At 41.9% G+C, this 18,188-nt stretch overlaps 2 protein-coding genes and 1 long non-coding RNA gene across 3 annotated transcripts; 2 read left to right on the top strand and 1 right to left on the bottom strand.

Annotated features, from left to right (window-relative positions):
- Positions 1 to 2,637: 2,637 nt before the first annotated feature.
- On the bottom strand, positions 2,638 to 6,758 carry LOC139223204 (reelin domain-containing protein 1-like). Its single transcript, XM_070855178.1, has 4 exons — positions 6,551 to 6,758; positions 5,596 to 5,860; positions 5,351 to 5,505; positions 2,638 to 3,398 (listed from the first exon to the last, which is right to left on the bottom strand). Exons 1-4 carry the CDS (start codon positions 6,756 to 6,758, stop codon positions 2,638 to 2,640), a joined length of 1,389 nt encoding a protein of 462 aa, XP_070711279.1.
- A 5,638-nt stretch (positions 6,759 to 12,396) lies between these two features.
- LOC139223203 (uncharacterized) lies at positions 12,397 to 16,858 on the top strand. The gene is made up of 10 exons (XM_070855177.1): positions 12,397 to 12,471; positions 12,545 to 12,642; positions 12,764 to 12,886; positions 13,031 to 13,142; positions 13,289 to 13,352; positions 14,219 to 14,253; positions 15,081 to 15,265; positions 16,497 to 16,580; positions 16,662 to 16,792; positions 16,849 to 16,858. Exons 1-10 carry the CDS (start codon positions 12,399 to 12,401, stop codon positions 16,856 to 16,858), a joined length of 915 nt encoding a protein of 304 aa, XP_070711278.1. The 5' UTR covers positions 12,397 to 12,398.
- Positions 16,857 to 17,928, top strand: LOC139222495 (uncharacterized). Its single transcript, XR_011585922.1, has 3 exons — positions 16,857 to 16,909; positions 17,622 to 17,726; positions 17,882 to 17,928. It is a non-coding gene; the product is annotated as an uncharacterized lncRNA (long non-coding RNA).
- The last annotated feature ends 260 nt before the right edge of the window (positions 17,929 to 18,188 follow it).

The following is an 18,188-nucleotide window of genomic DNA, read 5'->3' as shown; positions in this document are numbered from 1 at the left end:
AACGTTATTAATCTCTTTTTTCAATTCATGACTACAATATTTGGCTGCAAACCCTGATTTTTTTTTTTATGACTGGATCAGTGGAAACATCACTGGCATGTCCTTAAATTTAAAGTCGATATAGCAAACATGCTTATCTCCCTAAAAAGCAATTATGGAGCAACGTTACCATTCATTTGGAGTCGTTTTGTGTCCACCTGATGAAGTTAAGCCCAATTTTCCTTCTCTTGTAGCTCTGTTTTTGGTCTCCACCAACTCCGGAGGGAAAAATCTAACTCTTAAGCTGCTAACCGCTCCACTATGTTCACCAGCTAGTCGCTAATTGTGCTGAACAGCTTCCTTCTGCGGCAGATAAACGATGATCTGAAACTCACTATAAAGCTCCATATTCAGCTCCTTCCACAGTGTCATTTCATACATTATTATAATGTAATGTTACAATAAAAATATCTATTATTGCTGCTTTAAACAGGTGTTTTAGTTGTCTAACCCTCCCTATACCTTAACCATTGATTATTTGCCCCTAACATTTCCTATACCATAATTACTGGAAATAAATTATAGTAAAACCTTTGGAATTGGACATAATTCTGGGTTTCGAAGAATTCTCTAATATGGTGGTTCGATCAGGCAATCCGGTCAGATCCACAACATCTCAGCAAACGTAGATCTCGAACATGAGACGATGAAAGACGCCTCAAGCTTGTTGTTGTATCTCCTTTTAACCTGCTTGGCCTTCTCACTTAAAAAAGGAAAGCGTCCTTCACAGGAACTTCCTTTATCAGGCGTCCGCTAAGACCGAGAATGTCACTGATTTGATCCACAGACGCAGCGAGCGGCTTCGTCTCTCTGCTTTCGAGTCGAGTTTACAGTGTGATTGTTTTGCCAGTGGTATATTTTGCAAAGAAAGACGTTGAGTGAGACATGTATGAATCTGTTCTGTTACTGGTTTACATAAAATATAAGGAAATAAACCAACAAACTTAAAAAAATGTATTTCTTTAAGTGTATTTAGATTGTGAGTATTTTGCACATTATATCAGCACTATAATGGATACTGCTATTTAATGGACCAAGTATTTGTCTCCTGCACAGTTTGCAGAATGGAAAACCAGATTTTAGTCAGCCTGAAATGTATTTTTCATACGTTACCTCCTAAAACACCTGTTTGTGACGAGCGCTCCTCATCAGGGCCAGTTTATGTGCAGAAAATATGGAATAAATCCTCATTTTTGTTGTCTGAAAACACTCAGGGAAGTATTGGCAGCTCATTAATTTCCCTGACCTAATGTTTTTTGGACAGATGGCTCCTCTTCATCATTTGGATGAAGTGATAATAAAATAAGACAGTGGCAGCCCTGCCAACAGACCCTAGAGGCCTTGTGCCTCTTCTAACACAAAACCAGACCCCAGTGATTTGAAACAACCAAGCAACCAGCACTGCCATCCCTAAAAAACCTCTCAAAATAAAGACACGCACAATGTATAATACTGAAAATATGCTTTATTATCAAATGCATTCATGCGTAACCATTTACAGACAGATGAAGTGTTGAAGTTTAATATTCTAAGAGATCTTTGGTGAAACAGGTATGTGTACAGCAGCCTAAGTGGGACAAAATCCTAATTACAAGGTGCACGTGTAGCATTTATACAAATATATTATCTAGAAATACAGTCGTAGAGCTGGAATTACAGCCCTCGTGTCGCTATCAGCACTGTGCCGTTTCTATCCGTCTTTGTGATGCGTGCCAAAAAAAAACCGAACAAACAAAAGTGTCCACCACATGGTGTGTGTCGTCCTCGCCTCGCCCTTAAATGTCCTACTTTCTACCGGGAGGCAGATTGTGGTTTTCACTCTCTAAACATGTTGGGAGGCAGAAATCTCAAGAGGGAGAGAATTTTCAGCCAAGAACATTTTCTTGAGCACAATTAAGCGATTTGTGAAACTTCAAAATAAAAGAAGAAGAGAGATTAAAACTCCTGATCTGCTAACGGCCCCTAGAGGCTGCAAAGAATATTACGCTCCACAGGACAGAAGTGGGTGGAACAAACTACAAACTAAAGCTAAAAGTGTAAAATTCTGCTCCAAAGTTGATATTTGGCATCAGTTAGGAAGGGTTCATCTCCCGGAGAGCATGAATGTGCTCAGTAGATTTTGCCACAGTCTGACCTTATATTTTTGTGTGATAGATGAAGGGTTAACCAACATAGTCACACCAATGATTCAACAAATTTCACAATCTGACAAGAATTTTTTGAGATGCTTTGTTAGACACTTTTTGTTGGAGACATTTGAACATGACTCCATGCTGAGGGTTCCTCTGGGGACTCTGAACCACCACAACAAATTTGATGATGTTCTTAGGAGTCAACACTACCAGGATACAAATTTGTAAGCTACAATGTCTCCGCAAGTTGACGGCAAGAGAAGATGATGACCATTATGTTCATCGTTTTAGAATAAGCTTGCTGAGTAAGCTAGCTTGGTTTAGAAGTCAACAGTTAAGAAATGCTAAGCTAACTAGCTACTAATGATGAATGTATTTTTCACGTTTTTGCAGCTAATGTACATGAAGGGCACTTATAGAGGCTCTGAAATGTTTTGGTGGTTAAACTATGAATGCAGCGTGTATTTCAGTCCACAGGTGAAGGCAGTATGTCGTACTCTGCCAGGAGAACAAAGCTGTTCTCTCTGATTCGCCGGACTCTGACCAGATCTCCACACTCCTGGACATGGATCAGCCCTCTCTCTCCTCTCCCGTACTCTCTCTCCCTGTCGTTCAGCGTCACCTCTGTCCGTTTGCCACAGGTGTGACGGTACATGTACCTCACCACGACCACCAGCACCATGCCCAAGCCGGCCGAGCAGCCCAGGAGCATGCCCAGCTCCCAGGCACGGTGTCTGGGGATGATGTCTGGATACTTCCCTTCTTCATTTGGAGTTCCAGATGGATTGGAGGGGTGTTTGGGTTTAGCGTCAGTTTTGGGAGGATTTGGTTTCAACTCAAGATTTTCTTTGAAGTTTGGGTCGAGGTTCGGTAGGTGAACTACTGTTCTTGGCGTTGGCAGGTTTAGGTTGGACTCAGGTTCTGATGACGCAATGTTGTTCTGGATTGGCAACCTCGGACCTTGGGTGGATTCTCGGGACGGCGCCGAGGAGGGGATGGACGTGATGGGGTTGTAGGGAGCGCGACGGGGTACTGGAGAGGGTTCTGGGTGAGGGGCGGTAGACTTGGAGACCACCAAAGAAGAAGAGGTGGCAGACAGGTTGGGGGAAGATGTTGAGGTAGAGGAAGAGATGGATGAGGAAGGATGGGGAGATAAAGTAGAAGAAACAGAGGAGGAGGAGGAGGAGAGGGCTGGGGAGATGGTGGGAGATGAGGGAATGGTTGAACCTGCGATGGATTGGGAGGAGGTGAAAGGAGATGAGGTCGAAGTAGATAAAGGGACTGAGGAAAACAAGGGATCTGGTGATGGATAGTTGGAGGAGTTCAAGGAAGGCCGGACAGGATGAAAATCAGGAGGAATTGATAATGGGGAAGGAGAGGGAAGAGCGGACAGGGCTGGAGCTGTTTTGGGTCGGTTCATCATGGACGAGGAAGATGGAGAAGATGAAAAAGAGGCTTGGGTGACTGAAATTTGTTTGGATACCAGGGCTGGACGTCCGGAGGAATAAAGAGAAGTGCTGGAAGTAGGTTGAGCAAAGGAAGAGGAGGTTAAAGAATGAAGTGCAGACCGGTGGGTGAACACTAAAGAAGAAGGAGGAGTGGCTGAAGGAGTGGAGGCAAAGATTGGGCTCGTGGTTCTGATGTTTGCTTGAGACCGAAGATCTTTGACCTCTTTGCTCTCACTTAGTGTGAAGGTTGGGTAAAACCATGATGTGGTGGGTAAAGGGCTGATGGATCGAGCCTGTAGTGCACCGGTTTGTGGATACCAGTTGGTGGATCGTGGTTGGGGGGAGATACTCGAAGCCTTAGGTGGTGTATCAGATTGGGAGTGGTCTGTCAGGAGAAAGCCAGCTTGAGTGGGGATAGTTTTGGGGAAAATGTTCAGACGTGCAGTTGTTTGAAGCTGGAAGTAAGAGGGACTGGTTTGCTTTGTTCCAGATTTGGGACTATTTTCAGGCAGAGGTTTAGGGGAATTGCTCATGGGCTGGTAGTGGGATGGAGGATCTGTTGGGAGTTTGTTTGGAAGGGGCCGGAGGGACAGAGGGTCAGCCTGACTGACGGATGAAGTTGTCTGAGACTGGAGAAAGGAAGGAAGGATAGGAGATTTGGAGGGGAGAATGAGGTTTGGTGAGGAGGTTTGGGACTTGGGAAAAGGCTTGGATGAAGATGCCTGGGAGAAGGTAGTGGTCTGACTTGTACTGGTTTGGGACTGGAGGAGAGGTTTGTGTGGTAAAGTCTGGGGGTGAAGAAAAGGCTTTAGGTGATGGGGCATAGATTGACTACCTATTTCATCCTTGATTAGGGACTCTGATGACTGCGATGAACTACTCTGGGTCTCAAACCTTACTGAACTAGTTTGGTCCTGGATTGGTCCACTTGGAGGACTTGTATTGTGGAAGCTGTGATTGGTTGAAGGTATACCTGTGGTGGTGGTTTCAAGATTTAATATTGAGTCTTCGACGGGCATTTTTGGATCCTCAAAGTTTATCTTTGCCTCTTCTCTGTTCAGAGGGGGGAGGGAAGCAAGAGGAAGAAGGCTGGTTGGGTTTTGCACTGTGATTTCGGACAAAAAAGTAGAAGTAGTCGCTTCCATCCCTCTTGCCTCACCTGAGGAGAATGAGGCTGTGAAAGGAAGATGGCTGGACGAGAAAACGGAGCTCTTGGGGTCCTCGGTATGAGCAACAGGGCCTCCTTTGTCAGTGCCCGCCTCTTCAGTCACACCTGAGAGGGATCCTGGAGTTGCAAAGGTGTCGGTCTCACTGCCCTTGGTAGCTTTTTGAGTAGAGTTGTTCATCTCCAAGACTGGACGAGCGACTTCAGGTGGTGTTTCCTGAGATTTGTGGATTTGGGCTCCACTGTTTGTTGGTGAGCGCGGCCCGAGGGTAGTAGCAGGACTCACTGTCTCGTTTGGTTGTTTGCTCGATGGTCTTTGGGCTCTGAGAGCTGTGAGGCAACAAGGTGAGAGAGGAGCAAGGTATTAGTTTTTTTCCTCATCATTGTCGCCTGATGCTTAATCGTGAATCCTTAATTTTGAATTCTTGAATCGTTGGGTCTCTCTAAATTACAGAGTTTGGTTTAGACCTGTTCTTTTATGGAAAGTCTCTTCAAATGGCATTGGCTCTGATTGATTTTTCATTGGATATTCTGTATTTGCATTCAGCATTGCACAACTTGCGTACCTGGCAGAGCAGTAACTTCATCTTCCTGTCGTGCAAAATTTGACTTCCCTCCATTCGCCCCTGTGGTGTTACTCCAAGATCTACGACTCCCATCATGCACCACTGTAGACTCGATACCTGCCCAGTATACAAAGTAAGACTGCACCACTGTGATGCTGGAATGACACAGAGGTTCATACATTGTTAAATAAAACATGATGAAGGTCGTTCACAACCCAGAACTTGAACAAATGGCCGGTACTTACTAGAACTTGATGTCTCCCATGGGTGGATCGGGAGCCCTCCACACAAACGACAGGTTCCTCTTCAGCTGTTTGTCCGAGTGCGTGAGGGTGTCGCCGTCCGACAGGCAGCGCAGGGTGTGAGTGCCGGGGGGCGTGAGGGTCCAGGAGCCACGCACCAGCACCGGACCCGGTCTCGTGGACCGAACGCCGGCCCCGACTCCGGCATCATCCACGCTTCGAGCCTGGAGCAGGAAGCCCATGAAGTCCCGAGAGCTTCGGACAGTTACTGAGAACGCAGAAGAAGAAATGTCACAATTAACCTGAAGAAGACCGTTTGCCGAAAACACCAATTTTTAAAAGTTTGATTTGATTTATTTTTGTTTTGGGTGTGTCCTTCAGTTTTTAAAAATCAATAGTTAGGATATTAGTATGGTACCCTGGCGGTCCACCAACTCTCTCTTTCCTGTTGCTTTTACTGTCAATTCCAAACAAAGGCATTAGGATTTAATTAGCATATTTTTCTAACTTAACTTTGTTAATCTGAAGTTACTTGTACCACTTAATAACTATTCAGGCAGGTTAGTTTTACTTGATATGAAGTACCTGAAATCTTGAAATAATACTTGAAAAATATGTCAGTGTTCAAAATAAAAGCCCCCCTGCAGAGGGTTTTTAACACCATGACGACCAGAGGTTCATCTTGGATGTGGAGAAACACTCTGACTTTGACTTTAGCTGCTGTCTGTAGCTGCAGCACAACAAAGCAGGAAATACATCCAAGAAACACATTTAAAGCAGCAGAAGAAGAAGAAACGCAACCTGTTTGACGACCAAACCATCTAAATCTGAGCAGAAACACTGATGGAGCAAAACTGCAGCCTGAATGTGGGATTTCGGGGGAACTACTCCAGCAGGTAAGTTAGCCGTCAAAATGTTAGTTAACTAATCAGTGAGTTGAACTTTGGTTCATTCGTACCTGTTACCAACTGTCCAGGCAGGTAAGAAGAGGCGGATGTGCGCAGGGTGACGTGGCTGTGCCGCGGGTCCAGGGGCTGAGCGCGGATGTGGCCGGGAATCATTTCCAGACAGGAAGCTTGGCTGGCACCGCGGGAGAACGACAGGGAGGGCGGCGCCAAAGAGAACAAGACCACGCCCACCCCGAAACAGTGGAGGGTAGACCGCATCTCTGCACACACAACCAGACTCACTGGAGTCACACTTAGAAGAAATAATACAACAATAATATCAAGGAGCAAAGTACCACAGCCGTTATATCGCTCTCTGCAAACACACCAGACTCCATTCACAAAAACAGGGATTTGCTTGTCTAACGCTGCCGTAATTAGTTTGTTATTGTGTGTTTTTTTTTTTGTGTTTTGAAGGTTAGTTTGGATCAAACACAATATTTGCATGAAAACTAACTGATTGAGGCAGCGGTAGACCAGCAATTCCAACTTGACACTGAGCAACCAGACTCCATTGACAAAAACAGTAATTTTACGCAGGGGTTGCTGGTTTATTTCAGCCTTGATGAGTTAATTTATTTGTGTTATTGTGCGACTTTAGTTAGTTTGGATCTAAAACTATATTTCAGTGACACGCAGTAACACAAACAAACTAACAGACTGAGGCAGCAGCAGACCAGCATCTCCTGTTGTTCTGCAAACTAAAATCCCTGTTTTAGTGAATGTAGTCTGGTGTGTGTGCTGTTTGTGGTTAAACCAAAAGGATCTTCCAGGTCTCTCTCTGCAGGGATCCTTTCCATGATGCTGTCACACACTTAGAATAACACTTAGAATATGAACATAAGATTAACAGAGATTAACTGATGTGATGAGGAGAGAAAACCTCAAATTGTCGACTTGCTGTTTTTCTGTTTCCTCAACTTTTCTTTTTCTTTTTTAGGTGCATTTTTTATGCAGGATTTTCACAAGTGAATGAATGAGAGTTGGATTAGTTTTATTCAGGAGCATCCCTACCTTCAACCTTCAGAAGGGACCTCTTCTTCTTCTTCAGTCTGTAAATAATCACTTCCACTTTAGTTGTGTGTCGATAGTGGAAAGAAAACTCCCAGCAGAGATGAGCGGTGATCCTGAGCGTCTTTGGGGGTGTGTGGTGGTGAGGGGGGTCTCAGGGTCCAGGATCTGGAGGGGGGGGGGGTGACGTAGAACCAGAGCATGTAGATCTGCAGGTCGCACCCCTGAACACATTACATGCTGCTTTGAAAGCAAATTTTTCATATTTGAAGAGGAAAAATGACAGTATGCTCATATATATGTGCGTATGGAAGCCAAAACATGCCGTGATTGGTTCTTTTTGATTTTTGTTCGGTTACTATAATATTTGATATCACTTCTCTCAGAGTTTATGTGAAACTATTAATCAATAATTCAAGTCAACTGACTTAAAATTAACCTCAAGATATTTTAAAACAAATTATTTTGCTGTTTTTTGCCGTTCTTAATCTCCTTTCTCTTGTTAAATGTGATTTTTGAACTGTTCATCGGACAAAAGTGGCTTTTCAAAGACGTCAGAAAAACAAAATGTTCATTTTATTTCTTCTTTTCTTACATTTTACAAATTAAAAGAAAATAATCAGCATATGTAAGCAGTAATGTTAATTATCATAAAATGTGTGTGTGAGTGATGTAATGACACATTTATGTCTCGCTAACAGGTTGGTCCTTAAGTCCTTAAGACTAGAGGGGGAGAAAACATCCAAAATCCACATTTAGGTTTTTTTATTTTCTCCTGAATTCACATCTTTGAAGCCTGTTTTCTCAAAATGAGTTTTTTCTTAAACTCTGAGCCACCGAAGTCTCCAGTTTTACTCTTTATTCCACATTTTGAAGGTTTTCACAGTGGGGTTTGGTCCCATATCAGTCGTAGCCTGATGTATAGAACATTTTAATTGTTTTTTATGGCTGTTGACAGTAGTTTCTGATTCATGGAGCGATTTTTAAAAAAAGTTTCCTCTGTTAAAAACTTTTTTTTATGCAAATTAGACAAAACAAGGCAAATGTATGTGTATCGCACCTTTCAGACAGAAGGCAGGGACATAAAGCACAAGAAAATAAATAGTTTAAGTTAAGAGAAGATGCATTAAAAGACAATAAAAGCATATATATGTATATAAATGGTTACAAATTAAAAGAAGTTATGTTGAACAGTTATGTTAATTTACGCATATTTAATTAGATACTTCCTCATTTGCATATTTAAGCGTGATATCAGTAAACAGCTTCTAGTTACTCTGCAAAAGGAGACGTCCTTCTCTAGTGGGTGTATTTCTATGGGATTAGGACACACACACACACACACACACACACTAACAGGATGTACACCAGCTGCAGCCGCCTCCCTCCAGGATCTACAAACATTTCTATTCTTTTTTTTTTAAATTTTCTATATAATGTCGTCACATTTCTTTACTGAAGTTTCTTTTTATGTTTTTATAATTCAGATAAGTTTATCTCCCTTTATACTTTATACAATATATATATAAATACAGAATGTGTCTATTTTACTTGTTTTAATTTTGCTTTTATAGGTTCATCTTGTTGCATGTGAAGGACTTTGTGCTGCATTTCATGTAAAAAAAAAAAAAAAGTGAGATACAAATAGTTTATGATAATTTATTCAAGTTTATTTAAACTTAAATACATTTAGAATTTAATTGAGCCAATAGCTGTTTTTTATAGCAGCTATTATGCAGCTCTATATGGAGTTTAGAGTTTTCTGTTCACTTGCAGTTTAGGCACCAGAACCACCGAGTTAGATTCAGAAAAAGATCCTGATTTTGGTTAAAACAACGACTCAAATATAAATATTAAAAGCAGCGTACATTAATTATCTTATTTCCTTATTAATTATTATTATAAACATAAATGTTAAAAGACCTTTCCTATTAGACTTTAGATTAAGGAGATTGGAGTTTTAACAAAGTTTTTTAATCTTGCAAGAGGAGCGTTCAACAGTGCAGCAGCATCACGGAGGTCACAGAGGAAAAGAGTGAGCGTGTGCAGCTGGTCTTCATCATCTCGGCTGTGGGTGTGATCACTCTCCTCCTAGAGACAGGAAGTTGGCCGCGAGACCATCTGCTGGCGTCAGACGTCTGGGTTGTTCAGGTCCTCTTGTCCTTTAATGGAAATACTTATAACATTAAAACTATAAACCTTGTAACACAGAAGATAATTGTCTTAATGTAAATGATCGGCTCATCCACACTGGTGGCACAGGTGTGCAGTAGACTGCATGCTGCAGCAGGTACTTCCTGATACGACGCCCCGCCCCCTTTGGCTCTCACCCTGCGGGGAGCTGAAATGTGGTCAGACCTGAATCACGCCCGTGGAGCACGTTCTGACATCTTCCCTGCTGTTTTTATTTCTCATTATCGAAGACGGTCGAGGAGGGAAGACCTCAGCTGGGTGAGAACACAGATTTACCATCTACAAGCACATAGTTAACATCTAAAAGCCTTTTGAACACGTTATTAAGTCGTTATGAGGACATTTTTAAGTGTTTATTAATGTGTTTGTGTGACTCAGTGGTGGAGGGTTGTATGTTTACTCAAGTACTGGCCTGTAACACAGTTTTGAGTATTTTTAGGACTTCGGAGGCTTTAAGTTGCCTCATGACGTTTATTCTGGGTCCATGTTTTGTTGGTCAAAATGATAATAAACTTTATTTTTAACAGCACTTTTCAAAAAAGCGACAGTTACAAGGTTCCTCAGGGATCATAATGAACTGAATAAAACACAGTATTAAAGCAGAAACAGCCGGCCTGTATGAGTGAAGAGGAGAGAATCCAGATCAGAGTGAGATCTGACGCAGAGTTCAGAAATCAGACCTTTTTTTTTAAATTACTTTTGCTATTTTACGTCCATTTTGCTAAAAAAAAAAACACTCCGATCAATCAATAAATCTTTATTCATGACAGCGTTAGAGCAGGTCTGGACCAAACTCTTAAATCAACGATTCAAGACTCCAACATTACTTGTGAAGTTTCACCTGACTGGGATTTTTACTGCAGGACTTTTACTTAATGAAGCATCGGAGTGTTTTCACATTTCTGTAGCAGAACTTTTACTCAGATAAATGATTAAAAAAAGGAGTTTTTAACTGTTAAAATGGTTCAAATTGTCTCTAAATGTAGTAAAAACTGTCGTTGTGAGCTTCAGGGTTTCAGAAACAGCAGAAACAAGCTGATTATTATCATTATTATTATTATTATTATGGCCTGGGTGATAAAATCAGCATAAACTCACATGCTGCTCCTCTTCTTCCTCTTCCTCCTCTTCCTCCTCCTCTTCCTCCTCCTCCTGCACTGACGAATCTTTTTACAGACGTATTATTTTACGAGATTCCCCCACAGTACAAGGTTCAGACTGGTGACCAGTGCAAACAGCAGACAGGTGCGTTTCTTCCTCAAACTCACATTTAGTACGTTTTCATGTTTTCTGTGTTTTATATAAAGTTTATAAAGTCACTTGTGACACTGAAGGTAAACTTTTGTACCCAGACGTCACACAGGCTTTGTGCTCTTTGGCGTTAACTTGCAGTAACGTGAAGTTCTGAGTTTTAGAAAAATAAGATTGGTTTTAAAAAAAAAAGGAAGTAAAAACGGGATAAAAGCTCCAGTTTTTATTTTATGTGACTACTTTTTATTCCATATAGGAGACAAACATGTTAAATAATTTGTTTAAAAAGGAGGTAAATAAGGATCACAGGAGGCTCCTTGTCCGTCCTTGTATCTGTGTGGTTGTTTGGGTTTGCCCCGGGGGGGGGGCCTCCTGATAGGGATTGATGCCCCGTTGTCATGGTTACCAAGGCCGCTGTGCTCCGTTAACTCGCCGTCGGTGACCTTGAGATCCATGAAACAGCCTGAACAGTTGGAGCAGTCTTAAATAATACTAATAAAGGAATATGTCATTTTCATTCATTCATCTTTACACTATATTTAGAATATTTTCACAGTGCTGCCATCAGACAGCCCGTTTTAACAAGGAACTGAAGTCGTTCTGTCTCTTTTCAAAGCCACCAGACTCCATTCATAAAATCAGTATTTTTACCCTGCAAAACAGAAGAGTTGGCCCCAGTAGACCAGTAACTCCTGTGTCAACCGCTGCCTCTATCAGTTAGTTTGCTTGTGTTTTTGTGTGATTGATGTGTTTTTAAAGTGTGTTAGTTCATTGGTCGAGGCAGCGGTAGAACAGCAACTCTCGTGTTCTGCGCAGTAAAATTGCTGTTTTTGTCAGTGGAGTCTGGTGGCTTTGAAGCGAGTGAAGTAAAAAGAGAGAACGGCTTTAGTTTAGCCGTCAGAAAGGTCTGATAGCATTTAAGTATTGTTTGTGCCTGTGTCCTCGTTATTGTCACTGTCTGTTAGTTTCTTCTAGTAGTTAATGTGTTTAAAGAGTATTGATCCCTGAGACTGTAACACAGGAAAAATAGCTGAGGTCATTTCCCCAACAGTGAACAGGACATAGATGCAGTGTAAGGTCTGACACATGAGTCCATAAAGGATTTAGAAAGCCGTGAGATAAGAAGTTAAGATAAGAAAATCTTTTATTAGTCCAACGGCAGGAAATTCACAGTGTTACAGCAGCAAGTGAGCAAAAGAAACAGAACTTCATTAAAACAATAGTTAATAATTAGTGGACTGAGATGTGCACATTAAAAAGTGTGTACAATTTAAACTAGAGGAAATATAAAAATAGGAGCAATGTACGCAGGTGTAAAACAATATAATATAAAAAGTGTTGCACATTGAGTAAGGAAGTAAAAAATACTAAATATAATGTGTGTGTGTGTGTTACAGGTAGATGATGGTGTGTGTGTCGCTTCCTCTCGTCCTGACCGTCCTGCTGACTGGGACGTCGGCCTCGCTGTCCTCTCCAGGTGAGAGAAACAACAACAACAACGATGATGATGATGATGATGATGATGATGATGATAATAAATGTGTCACTAGGGGGGCAGCAGGCCTTTGCTTGCCCGCCTCGGTGGCTCCTCCTCGGGCAGAGATGCTTCGCTTTCTACCCCGTCTGGAGCTCCTGGAGCTCGGCTGAAGTAAACTGAAAATAACACACATTTTAATTCATAACGCATCAAATTCAAACATCACACAGCCTCACTATGCTTTCATGTGTGTGTGTGTGTGTGTGTGTGTGTGTGTGTGTGTGTGTGTTAGTCTGTGTGCTCTCAGACCGGAGGTGACCTGGCGTCGCTTCACACACCTGAGGAGAGGCAGTTTGTCCGTCAGCTAGCAAGCACACACACTCCTGTGTGGCTGGGCGGGTACCAGACACAACAGGTAAGATAATAATAATAATAATAATAATAATAATAATAATAATAATGAACAAAAATGTTAAAAATAAACACTTCAAAGTGTCTTATTCTTCTTCTTGGACTTTATTTTAACATTTTGTTTTAACGTTTTTCTGTTTTTCTGAAGAACGTCTCCTGGTTTTGGAGCGACGCCTCCACCTTCAGGATCGGCGGTTGGACCAATCAGAGTCAGGGAAAGACCGGCGAGGGCGGGGCCTGCATGCAAATGGACCCAAAAAGTAAAAACAAAAAAAGGGAATAAATGGATTATAGTAGATTATGAGAGAGAATTAAACCTCATCTGAATAATTCATGTAAAAATTAAAAACATTTACATTTTGTTTTCATGCATATTACGTTATTATAATCCTTGTGTTGTGTTCAGGTGCAGAGCTGCAGAGCGCCCCCTGTGGAGAGCTCAGGTTCTACGTCTGCTCCACCACAGCCAGGTATGATGATAATAATCTGTAATACTTAAGATTTTAAAGGCGCTGCTGCACGCTGACCACAGCCAGTCGGCGGTTAGCTTAGCTTAGCATGAAGACTGGAAGTAAAGGGAAACACCTAGCCTGCCTCTGTCAGGAGGTAAAAGAAACCCACCTACCAGCACTTCTAAATTTTACTTATTAAAGCAGCCTTATGGCACTATTTTACCTTAAAATATCAGCTTTAAAATCACTTGATGGTACTCTGACTTGTAACAGGAAAAATGGCACCTGTTTCATTTCACCACCAGACTCCATTGAGAAAAATAGTAATTTAATCAGAGAGGACACATGGCTTCACTGTACTCCATCGGTGATGTAACACATTCATTTGGATCCAAATCATCAATTTAAATCACCAAAGCTGCACAATAACACAAACAAACTAACTTATCAAGGCAGCGGTAGGCTAGAAACTACCATGTTCTGTGAGGTAAAATTGCTGTTTTTGTGAATGGAGTCTGGTGGCGTTGGAACAACTGAAGAGAAAGAGAGATACGACTGTCTGACAGTAATGTAATGCAGTTAAACTGTAGCTATGGATAATTACACATCAAATACACCCACTTTTAAAAAATCCAAACTATCCCTTTAACATAGATCATGTTTATTTAATCCAGACTAAAGTTTATTCCCCAAAAAAAGTACTTTCATTAAAACTCCAAAGAAGTTTCTTAATGCAAACATGTGGTCCCATAACCGTCATCTATCAGAAAGCAAAATGCGAATATATGAAATGAGTATTCATCTTGTATGTCAGAACAGTGTTGTTTTTGTATCACCTGCTCATGATAAGATTGAAGTCTTTGTTTGTTTTCTCCTCTGTTCAGCTCCAGTTACAGTGACAGGGAACCACGTGAGCGAGGTGAGAGTTGATTAGTTATTACATTGAATCAACAATCCCAGTTTGTGCCCCACCTTTTTTCCAAGTTACAAGCTGCTATTCAGATATTAATAACGTCCTGATCACACAAAGTGAAAGTGCTGTCAGTGTTATCTCATGTTTCTGGATTAATATTCCTGCCGTCACACAGGTGTGGTGCAGTAAAAAGTAAAATATTTACCTCTGAGATGAAGCACAGTAGACGTATAAAGTACAAATTTGCGCTTTTTTATTGTCTTTTCAACACAAAGTGTGTGTAAAATAGTAAAATAGTATGTTTACAGACCATCAGCCTCTCAGAAAAGGCCGTCATCTCTCCGTTTCTCCTGCTCCATCTTTAAGCAAACGTGTGTGAAAACGCTCTGTTTAGATTTGGCTGCTTTTGTGATGTCACAAGGGGATCTGTTGATCATGTGACCTCCTCCCGCCCACTGAAATCCTCCCTGAATCCACCTCACTGTCCACCAGCTCTCTGCGACACTAAGCCTGTTCTAGCAGGGCCTCGAAAGTAAAAGTATGAACCTTAAAATTAGAAGAATTGGGGACCTTTAAAGGGGAATTTCGCCACTTTTTATGCGGGTGTCCAATCAACGTTGGCGGTAAATGCATGTAAATGTATCAGCAAGTTGAGTTTACGGCATTTTAAGACATTTTAATCCACAGTTTAAGTAAATTTAAGGCAAATTTTGCAGTAAAAATATGGTCAGACTACCAAAAATTAGTGACTATCAATAAAAACACGGGACTGTTTTGGGCTGTCGGTCACATTTCGAGCCCTGACGTGACATCGGTGTCTCTCTCTCCCTCAGGCGTCGCCCCCTCTGTGAGCCTGATGGACGTCTTGTGGGGTCACACCGACCTGTTGGCGGAGGAGATTCTCCGCTCGTCCTCCTTCGTCCAGCGGCTCCGGTCCGGTCGGCTGACGGAGCGCTGCTACGCCGGCTTCGTCCAGCAGGAGGCGCTCTACCTGCGCAGAGTCAGCAGCACGCTGGAGGTCAGGGGTCACCGCTGTTCCTGTCTTTACCTCCGTGCCCCTGCGTTATGAGTCACATACTTCTACGTAGTTTCTTCTACGACCGTGTCATAGCATGGCGCCGTGACCTTTGACCCTCCTGCACTCTGACTCAGTCAGTGGGAGCAGCATCGCCTACAGAACAGCGTGCTGGGCTTCATGGATTTAGGACATCCTAGTATTTTAGTACACGGGTATAAGTCACATCCTGGTGTATTAGAGCCACTGTGGGTAAAAGGAACAATAGAGTAAGGAAGTTTATTTAGTGCAGCACTTTTCACAGAACAACGAACAACTTTACAGGAGAATAAGAACAGTAAATATAATAAAATCATAAATAACATCATAAAAAACAGCCATAAGAATGAACATGAGTGTGAGACAGCAGGAGAAGAGGTTTAAATAAATGTGTTTAAAGCTGCAGATCTAATGTCCAAAGGAAGCTTGTTTTTAGTCGAGTGTGGACAGTAAACCCGGTCAGAGGATCTCAGGGACCTGCTGGTGAAGCGGCTCACAGATGTACGCCGGTGTCTGACCGTGACAACAAGAACCTTAAAATGAATCCTGAATTTGATGGGAAGCCGGCGTAGAGAAGATGCGATGGGTGTGATGAGAGGAGGTAAAAGTCTGAGAAAGAAACTCTGAACCTCTGAGATTAAAGTCCTAAATTTATGCGACAAAAACTCAAATATTCTCTGAGATTAAAGTGGTAAATTTAAAAGAAGGAAATCACAAATTTACAAGGAAATAAACTTGAATATTCTTTATGATTTATGTCGCAAATGTAGAATAAAATAGTGCCACTTTGCAAGGTTGGATCAGCCTCATCACACCACAGAGAGATATTTTCCCTCCTCCGGCTCCATGATTAGCTGACGATGCTGCAGCGCCGTTCGTCGACACTTCACACATCGTCATGTGGGTCTGATTCAGCCAACTGGGGCTAAATATCATAATTTTTGCAAGCTAACGAAGCTTCACCAGTTAAAAAATCAATGGCAGAGATTTCAAAATGCTCCTTTTCCTCATCTGATACCCCGAACACGTCTTATCGCTCCTGCAGGAGGACAAACTCGTCTCAGCGTTTCCTCACAAAAAGAATAAACATAAAAACGAGCTGAGCGTCTTGCTGTGTTTTCATGAGCGTGACTTTGTGTCCCAGTCTGAGGTGAACTGGTGTGACTGGTCGCTGACGTCTTGTTTCCTCCCGCAGGTCCTGATTGGTGGTTTACAGGAAGCAGATGACGCGAGGCCGCTGCTGCTGGAGACGCTTAAACGGTACAGCGGCAGAAACCAGGTGAGCAGAAGTGACGTCCAATCAGATTAAAGACGCCACGTGTTATGACGTCTTCATCGGTGAAAGTCTCTTCTCCTCCAGAGCCTCCTCGCCTCCTGGCCTCCCCCACAGTGGCTCCTCTCCTCCCTCCTGTCCTTCCACTCGGTGGTCCTGGAGGAGCCGGTCTATTGGCTGGTGGCGCTGTCGGCCCGGGCCCGCCTGCGCAGCTTCCTGTTCCAGGCGCTGGCCCCCGCCGAGCCCGGGCCCGGTGTCCCGCCGGCGTCCGGAGCCGAGGCTGAATACCAGGAGTGGAGGGAGGACAGTCTGCAGGAGGTCGCCTGGACTCAGAGGTAACATCTAACACTCATGTGCTGTTTACCTGTTGATCCACGCAGGTACAGTTAGACGAGACACAAGCCGTCACAGTACTCCACTACAACAAGTACTGCTTTTAAATTTTACTGAAGCAGATGTACAAAAATATGCAAAAAGTAAAAGTACTCATTACGCTGCAGAGTGGCTGTACTGGTGGAAAAAGTCTTTTTACTTGGGTAAAATCAGAAATACTCAGTAGAAATAATTATAAAAGTCCGGCATCCAAAACTTTACTCAAAGTACAATCATGTTTAATAAGGTAATATGCATTAAAATATAAAAAAGACCAAACACAAAAAACAAGCAAAGAAAACATGCTAAAGTACAAAAACAAAAAAACTCAACAAAGTACAAAAATAAAATTAAAAACAGGCAAAAAACAAAAAAATTGTAAATAAAACAAGGAAACTGCAACAAGAGTCCATCAGACGACCACCTGTAAAATAACAATTTGTTGTTTTTAGCCACTGGTTTTTGTACAGATAAATAAAAAGCTTTAAAGGTGGGTTTTATTTCCTGTTTCCAGACTGTATGCTAAGCTAAGCTAAGCTAACTGGTTGCTATTCCTTCATATTTAATGTTACATATCATCTAACGCTCCATCAGAGAGTCAGTTATTATATTTCTTCAATTACACTTGTTTAGACTGTGTGTGTGTGTGTGTGTGTGTGTGTGTGTGTGTGGCAGGTACAGGAAGCTGATGGAGGGTCACCAGGATCAGATGGACGCGTTTAAAGCCATAAACATCTTCAGAGAGCAAATGATGAACCAGAAGAGTTTCTACAAGGCGATGTAAGAACAAATCAGCTGACGTGTGTGTGTGTGTGTGTGTGTGTGTGTGTGCTCGTTAACGCCTTTAATGTGTGTGTGTGTGTGTGTGTGTGTGTGCTCGTTAACGCCTTTAATGTGTGTGTGTGTGTGTGTGTGTGTGTGTGTTTCTGCTGCAGAGACTGTGATCTCTAGGATCGGTGAAGAGGAGGAGAGCTGAAGGTGAGCTGCTACACGGCAAAAATATTCATCTTAAGCTGTTTAAATAGGTTTTCTATGTTTTTAAATAATTTATCTAATAGAGTCTGAAAAGAATTATTATAATTAATTTATTGTTATTATTACTATTATTAATTTTATTTGTATAAAAAAATTACTAAACATTATTTAGATGTAAACTAAAATATATATTTATGTATTTATGTATAATGTAGTTGAAAATTCAAGGCAAAAGGGAACAATTTTAAAAATAACCAACTTGTTCTG

The sequence above is a fragment of the Pempheris klunzingeri genome, chromosome 23 (genome assembly GCF_042242105.1).
Source record: "Pempheris klunzingeri isolate RE-2024b chromosome 23, fPemKlu1.hap1, whole genome shotgun sequence".
In the NCBI taxonomy this organism is placed as follows: Eukaryota; Metazoa; Chordata; class Actinopteri; order Acropomatiformes; family Pempheridae; genus Pempheris; species Pempheris klunzingeri.
This window is presented reverse-complemented; position numbering and strand designations above follow the sequence as displayed.